The 9803-nt window shown below is 42.5% G+C and overlaps 1 protein-coding gene across 1 annotated transcript; it reads left to right on the top strand.

The window, feature by feature from the left end:
• Positions 1 to 2360: 2360 nt before the first annotated feature.
• Btf3 (basic transcription factor 3) lies at positions 2361 to 9483 on the top strand. The gene is made up of 6 exons (XM_041663584.1): positions 2361 to 2507; positions 3043 to 3111; positions 5588 to 5701; positions 5981 to 6182; positions 8492 to 8548; positions 9180 to 9483. Exons 2-6 carry the CDS (start codon positions 3043 to 3045, stop codon positions 9224 to 9226), a joined length of 489 nt encoding a protein of 162 aa, XP_041519518.1. The 5' UTR covers positions 2361 to 2507; the 3' UTR covers positions 9227 to 9483.
• The last annotated feature ends 320 nt before the right edge of the window (positions 9484 to 9803 follow it).

Below are 9803 nucleotides of genomic sequence, written 5' to 3' on the forward strand. Positions count from 1 at the left end.
ACTACAAAGTAGCAACTATAGGGGAGAATGAAACAGCAACAAAGCCCTTCCAGTCGTTTGTTTGGTTGGATGTAGAGAGGGTTTCTTTCTACACACTTGGCTGTCCTGGAACTCGCTCTACAGATCAGGCTGCCCTTGAACTCACAGAGATCCGCCTGCCTCTGCCTCCCAAGTGCTGGGATTAAATGCATATGCTACTATCAATGGAGCCCTTTGGTAATTTTGAAAAGATTGGTATAGGAATATTAGCAAACTCTTAAATTCTGATGTTCACAAAAGAAGCACAAGTAGCAAGAGTCAAAATAAACACTTCCCTTACAATTAGGAAGTCTTTGATGACTTTCAAGATCATACAAATCTTCAATGCAATGGAGGAATAGGGGAAAATAAGTCACATTTTTTGAATATTGGTATAGAAGATGAGGCAGGTGTCAGCAACATATGCAAAGTTTTATGCAAAAAAATTTGAAATCATCATGGTGCACAACTTTAATCCCAGCACATGGGAGGCAGAGGCAGATTTCTGTGAGTTTGATGCCAGCCTGGTCTACAAGAGCTAGTTCCAGGACAACTAGAGTTGTTATACACACACACACACACACACACACACACACGTTTCACATGTCCTCAATATAACACAAAGGGTAAAATATTCCATAGATATGCATTTCTTTTAAAAGGACCAGTTCTACATTTTAATGTCACATGTAACACAGTCATATATTTTATATGTTCTCTGTACCACTGAAAACTCTTGCCTCACCTCAATTATTTGGATTTTTATGGTTAGGTTGGGGAACTATACAGCCTAGACAACAAGTACGGTTTTCTGAGAGAGTAAAAGAAACATTGTTTCAAGAAAAAAAAACTGTTACAAAGCAACCAAGTTGTCCCTCCTAATTTTCGATTTTCTTTTTCTTTTGTTTTGTTTTTGTTTTTCCAAGACAGGGTTTCTCTGTAGCTTTGGAGCCTATGCTGGAACTAGCTCTTGTAGACCAAGAGGTTGGCCTCAAACTCACAGAGATCCGCCTGCCTCTGCCTCCTGAGTGCTGGGATTAAAGGTATGTGCCACCATTTTATTAACAACACCTCACTGTTGCATTAACCTTCTTGTAAAAAAGTTTTCCAAGGAAAAAAAATTGACTTTAGCTAGAGGGGAGAGTATGCACTTACACAAATTTTTCAGATAAATTGTATTCTCTCCCAAATCTCTAACACGCATTCACTTATAAATACTCAAAAGCATCCAAAAGTTAAGACTACAAGAAGGCAGACCACACAGAATTTTCACTTAAAGTTCCATTTTTTTCCCACGTGGGTGGTTTTTAAGGTTGTCTTAAAACTTGTCTGGGGATAGCACTATAGAACTGCAATCCCAGCACCGGATGGGGCAGAGGGGCACCGTTGGCTGGAGCTGTGAGTTCAGGCTAGCCTGGACTATACTTATCAAGACACTTTTCAAAGCCGGGAGGTGGTGGTGCACAGCTTTAATACCAGCAGAGGCAGGCGGATCTGTGTGAGTTCGAGGCCTGCAATGGTCACAAGAGCTAGTTCCAGAGCAGGCTCCAAAGCTACAGGGAAACCCTGTTTCAAAAAACCAAAAAAAGAAAAGAAAAAAAGAGACACTTTTCAAAACAACCATCGCACCACGAGACAAAACAACAACCACAATGAAACACAATTGTACTGGAGTTCAGCAAACCTTAATTCACAGCCACGCTTTTATCTCCAAGCACTCCAGGCCCCAAACCGTCTCTGATTATTCAAGGTAAAGTTTGCTCCATTGTGAATGATTCATGGTCAAATCCACGCAGATTCGGCATCAAGGAGTGTGTCCCCCCCCCCCCCCCCGTTTGCCCATTAGAGAGTAAAGTAAGGATGCAACAGTAGGGAGTAGAGAGAGTTAAGGGGATTAGAAGTCTGTCACACTGTTTCAACCTTGAATGGATGAAATTGCTCTGAGGGGGTGGAGCTATGGGATAAATTCTGGCAACGCTTTCTAGAAATTCTGAATCGCGATTTTCAACATCACTCAAGCCACCTAATTTCGGAAAGGAACATTAGCGTCCCTGTTTTTGATAGTTTTCTTTATTTACACCCTTTATTAAGCAGACACTGCTGCCTACTGGACAAAGCCGGATGCCCTAGGGTGGACGAAGGAAAGACCGACGTAAGAACAGCTCGGCACGGAGCCTTTCCCAACACGACCGGCAGTGTCCGCGGATCCTAGCTCTCCGGCGCTGCTCCCAGCCCGCCGCGGCACGCGAGGAAAGAGAACAAGGAACCCCGAGAACCCGCACCCTAGCCGCGGGGCCCCGCCGCGCGTGCGCAGAGCCGCCAAGGCCGCTTCCTGAGTTCCGGAGGAAGTGGCGACGCGTCACTTCCGGCCTCCCTCTAGCTGCCATCTTGCGTCCCCGCGTGTGTGCGCCTTATTTCAGCTGGTCCGCCCGAGACCCCCTGAGCGCGAACCCTAATCCCCCGCGCGGCTCCATTTCCACTCCGACAAGGTACAAAAAAAGGCTGTGGACGCCGGCGTGGGAGGAGGACGGGAGCGGGGGCGGGCAGTCGCCGGCTGGAGCGAGTCAGGGAGGGACAGGGCTGAGGCGAGGAAAGCGATGCGACGGACGGGCGCTCCCGCTCAGGCCGACTCTCGGGGGCAAGGGCGAGCCAGGGGCGGCTGCCCCGGGGGCGAGGCGACGCCGTCTCTTCCTCCACCTCTCGGCGGGACCCGAGGACAGGAGCCTCAGGTACCGCGAGGCCTGCGGAGAGCGGCGGGGCCGGGCGGGCCCTGGCGAGGCCCAGGGCAGCCGGGGCCGCGGGCGGGGTGGGGGCAATGCCGGTCGATGTGTGTGGCGGGGAGGGCGAGGGGTCCTGTGCTCACCCGGCTCGCTCGGTGCCGCCTTCTGGAGCTTTGCGGGATGAATTTGGGGTCCAGGCCTCGGCCTGGAAGGGCGTTCTCCCGCGGGTGTCTTGGGAAATAACGAGCGTGGAATGCGGGAGGGAGGCCGAGTGTTCTTTGCTGAGCATTTCCTCTCTTTGTAGATGAAAGAAACGATCATGAACCAGGAAAAACTGGCCAAGCTGCAGGCACAAGTGCGCATTGGTGGGAAAGTAAGTTTTTTTTGTTTTTTGCTTTTTGTTTTTCCCTTTTCATATCTCACGCGCTGTTTTGTCACTTTGGTTGGTCGGGGAAGTTCGCAAAACTAGCGAATCCAAGGGAGACGAGACACACAAAGAAACGGAGAGGCTGTCTATTGGGGGAGGGTAATTGAGTAGAGAAGAAAATAACACTTAAAACATAACTTTACTTGCGTGGTTTTAAGATTACAGCGTACAAACAAAAGCGTTTATTTCGTTTTATTACTGCAGAAAGCTCTCTGCCAAAGTCATTGTACACCCACACCCTCTACCCTTGACTTGTACAAAATTGATGCCTTCTCAATTTTCCTTATTTTAAGCTGTGCTGGAGCTCAAACATGGCTTCAGGTACACGCGAGGCAAGCTCTCTACTCCAGCACTGCGTCCTCACTCTTGTTTATTGTTGCTTTTTAAGTAAGTTAACAGAATATCTTGGTTTTCTTGTTCTGCTTAGTGCTTACTTTTAATTTTTTAAATTAAGACCTGTCTGTAATGCTTTCTAAACTAAATGTTCAACGGGGTAATTGTTCCTTTCCAGGGTATTTGAGGATACCTTCCTTAGTTGCTGTGGTTTTGGAATTCATGATCAGTCGATGTTAGATTGGAAAATACTATCTAAGCACGTGTCTCTTTTTTGTTCTGTCTTTGTAATTATTCTACACTGGGAGAAAGAAAATGTGTTGGCTAATTGGTAACTCCTGGTGGATACTGAGCTTAGTGAAGGCTAGTGAACCTGGTGTTCGCTGGTCTGCAGTCCACTCCAGGCGGAAGGGCTCCCTAGTCTCCTGTATTGCGTTAGCACATTCCTGGTGTTTAACACGGTGTGGCAGCTAGGGGAATCAGAGCATGTCTTTACTTGGTAAAGCTTTGGGAGCTTCTGTAGAACGAGTTTATTACCTATTAAACTGTCCTAACTTAAACATTTACCTTCAGGAGCATCTTCTGTGTGATAGCCAGATGTAGCACATAGGTTAAATAAGACACAGCTCTGCTAAGTTAGCAGACTTGGCCAGCAGTTACTATCCTCCTGATTGTAGTCCTCAGTTTCCACTCATGACATTAGCATCAGATGGTTTCCTTTACCTTAAGGCAGTGCCTTCAGGTGCTGGGGTGAAGAAACTGTTTCTTACAGTATAGTTTTTGGAGTGGTGTGCTTGTGTGCAAGGTTGTTCCTCTAATCACTTGGCTTTACTTTGAGGGGCATCTCTAGGAAAAATGAAAGCCTTCCAAGTTAATCTGATACAGGAAACTTTGTATCCATTGTTTGTTAAGCTAAGACAGAATGTTTCCAGTCATAATACCGGAACATTTTTCTGTACCTTTTAAGAAACCTTACAGTATGAATGAGGTTTAGAGAAAATCAGTGTTAGATTTACATACTTTCAGGAAAATATTATTCAAGACCCTTTTCAGTGTCTAATGGAAAAACTGACAACTCTTTTATCTAAACATAGTAAATTCTCCATTTGTGAAATGTGTGGAATCTATAGGTGGTAGCCTGTATTAGAATCTAATCTTTTCCTGGTAGTATTGTAGTTGGTATTACAGAAGTCTTTTCATAGTATACAGTTGGGAGTGACAGCACGTCATACACTTAGTGCAGGGTTGAGGCTTTGAAGACAGATTGAATAGTAGCTTGAACAGGATTTTGAAAAATGAGTAAGAATAACTTAAGAAAAGTAAACTAGGAAAGACAGTGATGCTTGTGGAAGTCATTGGTTGGGTGATAGAGAAGAACTTTGCTCCAGGGAGGGAGCTGAGCAATGCGGGGAAGAGGGATCACATTCCTAGTTCCACTGGGGTGCTGGCCAGCTGGTCTCCCTAAGGGACATCAAAGAAGATGTTGGCCTGAAGATCTCAGTGGGTTAAGAACTTTATTTAGCTTTCCACTCTTGGCTGTAGTAGAGGTTTGTATACAGATTCATTGGTTATTTTGTTTACTATCTCATCTATGTGTATTAATTGAGGTCTTGATTTTTCTCAACAAAAGGTATAAATAAGGTTTCGTTTAGGTTGGTACATGCCACCTCTGATCACTTTTTAAAAGACTTAAAATGTTAGGACCTGTAAAAAAATTTTTTTTGCATCTGACAAACTAGTACTTAGGAAAAATTCATAAGCTGTTCCTTTCCCATACTTCCATCTTAACCTTCATTTTTAACTTCATAGTTTGTGGGTTTGGTAACTTTTTCCCTTCATCTTATTATGTATTTGTTTTTATTTGAAACCTAATTTCCTCTGGTTTGTCTGAAACTTGCTATGTGAACCAGGCTGTCCTCAAACTCACAGATACTCACCTGCTTCTGCCTCCTCTTGAGTGCCGGGACTAAAGGTGTGCACCGCCATGTTCCATTTGGTTAATTATCTTGCACAGAAGCAAAGAACTGGAAAAAATTAGGGTAGACTGCTGTGGTATAAATGTTGCTGTTTGCCCTTTTCCTTCCACCAGGGAACTGCTCGCAGAAAGAAGAAGGTGGTTCACAGAACAGCCACAGCAGATGATAAAAAACTGCAGTTCTCCTTAAAGAAGTTAGGGGTGAACAATATCTCTGGTATTGAAGAGGTAAGTGCCAAAGCATGTCGTACCTGGAAAGTTTTAATGATCATAGGCTAGGTAATTGTCTTCCCCCTGCTGTTAGCACTGTAATCTGTGCTCCATTAGATGTTTGAGTATCTGGGGAACTGGGAAGCCAGAAAGCTATTTGCTTACACGTTCCAGGGAAATTGTCTCCTGTGCTTTAAAGGGAAAACTCAATCAGCCAGATTTTAGTTTAATAAAGACATTATTGATTTTAAAGGAATCTTTGGTGAATGTTACTTGTAATTATATTCTTTCTTTTAGGTGAACATGTTTACAAACCAAGGAACAGTGATCCATTTTAACAACCCTAAAGTTCAGGCGTCTCTGGCAGCAAACACCTTCACCATTACAGGCCACGCCGAGACAAAGCAACTGACAGAAATGCTTCCCAGCATTCTAAACCAGCTTGGGGCAGACAGTCTGACTAGTTTAAGGAGACTGGCTGAAGCTCTGCCCAAACAATGTGAGTATCCTTAGGGTTGCATTTGTTTGAGCTCAGTGCTCAGAATTGCTAAGAATGTCTTTAGATGTAGAACACCAACTTACTTACCTACAAGAATAATACACGTTTAATTTTTTTTTATGTAGTCTCATTTATAGTGATATGTCTAGTTTTTCTTGGTTTGGTGGATGTTTGTTTTTTACCACCTTCCTAGCTTTGAATCACACTAGAAACTTTACTTAAAAACTGTCAATTTTGTATTTTGCTGTGCTTAGGTTTAAAGTTGACAGGCTGGGCGTGGTGACTCACCTGGTAACACTTTGAGAGGCTGAACTAGGGAGAATTAAGGGTTCGAGACTTACAGACATGCTGTCTCAGAAAAACAAAAGTAAAACTAGCATGCCATCTTATTTACAGTCTTTGTGTTTGGTGATTTGGGGGCTCTTAAGTATTTATAAACACATAATTAATTGCTAATATAGATGATAGCTGCCAATATTCTGGTGTTTCAAATTATAGTTTGACTGGGATTTTGTTTAGGGCAGACTGTAGCCTAGTTGACTTACATGTACAACAGGCTGTGTTCTCTTTTGATTCTGTTGCAATAAACACCGTGATCTAAACATCTTGGGGAGAAAGGGCTTATTTTTATTTCATTGCACTTTACAAGTTCATCATCAAAGGAAGCCAAGGCAGGAGCTTGAGGCAAAAACCATGGAGAAATGTTGCTATATTGGCTACTCCTGGGCTCAAATTCACAGCCTTTATTTCATTGTTATATGGATATGTGTATACTATATATATTCCTAACTATAACCTACTTGGTATGTATAGTGTTACATGTATGTTTTCAGGGCTGACCATTTGGCCCTGGACAGCCTTTCTTATCTCAAGCCAACCTGCCCAGGGATGACACTAACCTACAATGGGCTGATCTCTCTACATCAATTAGCAATAAAGAAAATGTCCCACAGACATGCCATTAGGCTGATCTGATGGAGGCAATTCCTTGTTTGAGGTACCCTCTTCCCCCTTGGTGTCTAGTTAACCAAGATTAGCCATCATAGGTGGTATGACAATTTAATGCTTGATCGACTTATTTATTTATTTATTTACTTACTTACTTACTTTTGCTTAAAAATTAAGAATCTGAATGCAGAAGCAGCTCAAGGGGTTTACTCTGTGGCTTGCTATTTCCTCAGCTGTTTTTGTTAGATGCTGACTCACTTTATGCTTTTATTGTTATGGGGGAGGCATCAAGATGTTTTAAGCCATCTGGAACTTTGAGATCAGCTTTTGAAATTTCCACTGATGGGTGTGCAGGTTAGAACTGTTTGCTCTCAGAACTCACCTTTCTGTTTGATGAAAGTGGCCTAGGTGTGATGGCCCATGACTGCAGTGCCACCCACTGGGGAGGCTGAAATAGTAGCACTGCAAGTTGAAAATTTATGTGTTGAAAGCATGGACAAATTAAAGTACCTCATTTATTTATTTGTTTATTAAAATAGACTGAGCGGTGAAGCTCAGTAGTAGAGTTCTTGCTAGTTTGTTTATTCAAGGCCCTGAGTATAGTTCCTACTATCTCAAAAAGGAAAGGGGGAAGAAAAGAGGAACAGTGGTTACATAACAGTTGAAAGTCACTTTGAATTAGGCCTTTTTGGTTCTTGTTCTTCCGTTTTATGGCTTTTTGAGATTGATCTCCCGGTGTAGCCCTAGCTGACCTGGAGTTCACTGTAGGCTTGCCTTTGCATTCCAGCTTCTGTGGTGGTTGGTCTAAGTCACCGTATTTGGCTTAATTTTTTTTAATATTTTATTTCAGTACTTACTAGGCTTTATACCATGCATAGAATATTTAGGGAAATGACTGACCTCTTCATTTGCCCTCCCAAAATCAACCTAACCTTAATTTGGTGTGTGGTTTTATCTATACCCTGAGCACTCCCTACGCTCAATGTTCTCACTGTTTTGTATGCAGAGTTAGTATTAGCTGTGTTCTGATCATTTGTTTGTGTCCATCAAAATTTTATGTTAATGGTAATATAGGTTGAAACCTCGAGTGTCACTTGCCATCACGAATACAGGTCATAACTTGGTGTTTCCTTTTGATTGACATTTATTGATCTAAAGAAATGGGTTGGTGCTGGGTGGTGGTACCCTTTAATCCAGCTCGGGAGGCAGAGGCAGGTGGATCTCTCTGAGTTCAAGCCCAGCCTGGTCTATAGAGCAAGTTCCAGGACAGGCTCCAAAGCTCCACAGAGAAACCCTGTCTCAGAAAAATAAAAATAATAAAACAAAGATAGGTTGGTTACATTTTCATTTTTCTTTCACAGCTGTGGATGGAAAAGCACCCCTTGCTACTGGAGAGGATGATGATGATGAAGTCCCAGGTAAGAATCACTTTGGCAAGGGAGAAAAATGAATCTTTACAGAAAAAGTTAACAGGCTGGTGGTGGTGAGTTACAGCAGTGATTGTGGGTGAGCAGGATATCAGCCGCTCTTAGGGCTCAAGCTGCTTTGAAACACAGAGCCGGAGGAGCTTACATTCCTAGTTTTAGCAATGTTTCTCTTTTATATAGTTTGTTTGAAACATTGTTTCAATATGTAGCTCAAATTTCAGAACCTTCTGACTCAGCCTCTTGAGTGCTGGGAATACAGATATGTGACACCATGTCCAACTAAATTATGTTGAGTTCATGTCATGTGGAAGAACAAAAAAAATTCATAATTTTTCCACTATAGACAAATGTCCTGAAGCCTTAGACTCTGGTCATGCCATGGTAGTCTTTAGTTCTGTTATTGATTATATTGATTGTTTTTAGTTTCTAAATTGAGGGAGGATGAGCGATAAACAGAGTATTTAAACATGATGCTCACTCTGTTAGCTTTTCCAGACCACACTCTATTACCATGCCAACGTGGTCTCATTTGAGGTTTATTTGAGATCCTTTCCATAAATATCTGAGTTATTTTGTAGAATTGGCTTATTTTCAGGATGTCTACTGTTTGGTTCTTTTCTAGACCTGGTGGAGAATTTTGATGAGGCTTCTAAGAATGAGGCAAACTGAACAGAGGGGACATCTGAAGAAGTGACTCTTGCAGAAGTTACAGGAGCTGCTATTTTATATCATGGCTGCTTTTTAAAGGTCTTTTGTTTGTGGATCTGATCAAATCTAGATCGCTAATATTTTTAAGCCCAAGCCCCTTGGACACTGCAGCTCTTTTCAGTTTTTGCTTAAACACAATTCATTCTTTGCAGCAAATTAAGCTGAAGAAGCTTGGGAATAAAGTTTGGAAAAGGGTTAATAAAATTCTTTGCCTAGTATATGGTTTATTGTTATTTACTTGGCACTGCTTTATAGACACAGTAAGCAGTTGTCTATAGAAAGTTGATGATGGTGTGCGGTCATACTGGTAGCATTTGGTGAAATTCCACAATTGGTGTGTTGGAGAGTTCACTTCTCATCAACCCTTATGGCTTTCATGTTCTCTGTATGGTGGGTGTGCTAGGAGAACTGTGTTCTGTGCATAAGCCAGGGTGTTTTTTCTTTTGGTATTATTTATTGTAAGGCATATAGAATCTTTATGCCTCTTTTTGTTTTTTAAAGATTATGTGTCTTTCTGTGTACCGTGTGCAGCATGCCT

This window comes from Microtus oregoni, unplaced genomic scaffold (genome assembly GCF_018167655.1).
Source record: "Microtus oregoni isolate MIOR12 unplaced genomic scaffold, Mior012 000014F_ref0000157, whole genome shotgun sequence".
NCBI classification, from domain to species: Eukaryota; Metazoa; Chordata; class Mammalia; order Rodentia; family Cricetidae; genus Microtus; species Microtus oregoni.

What these genes read in the sequence shown, in the direction of transcription:
- Btf3 (XM_041663584.1), top strand. Translation starts at nt 3,043, where the DNA reads ATGAAAGAAACGATCATGAACCAGGAAAAACTGGCCAAGCTGCAGGCA. An exon ending in TGAAGCTCTGCCCAAACAAT is followed by an intron (nt 6,183 to 8,491) that starts GTGAGTATCCTT and finishes TTTCTTTCACAG; the next exon opens with CTGTGGATGGAAAAGCACCC. An exon ending in TGATGATGATGAAGTCCCAG is followed by an intron (nt 8,549 to 9,179) that starts GTAAGAATCACT and finishes GTTCTTTTCTAG; the next exon opens with ACCTGGTGGAGAATTTTGAT.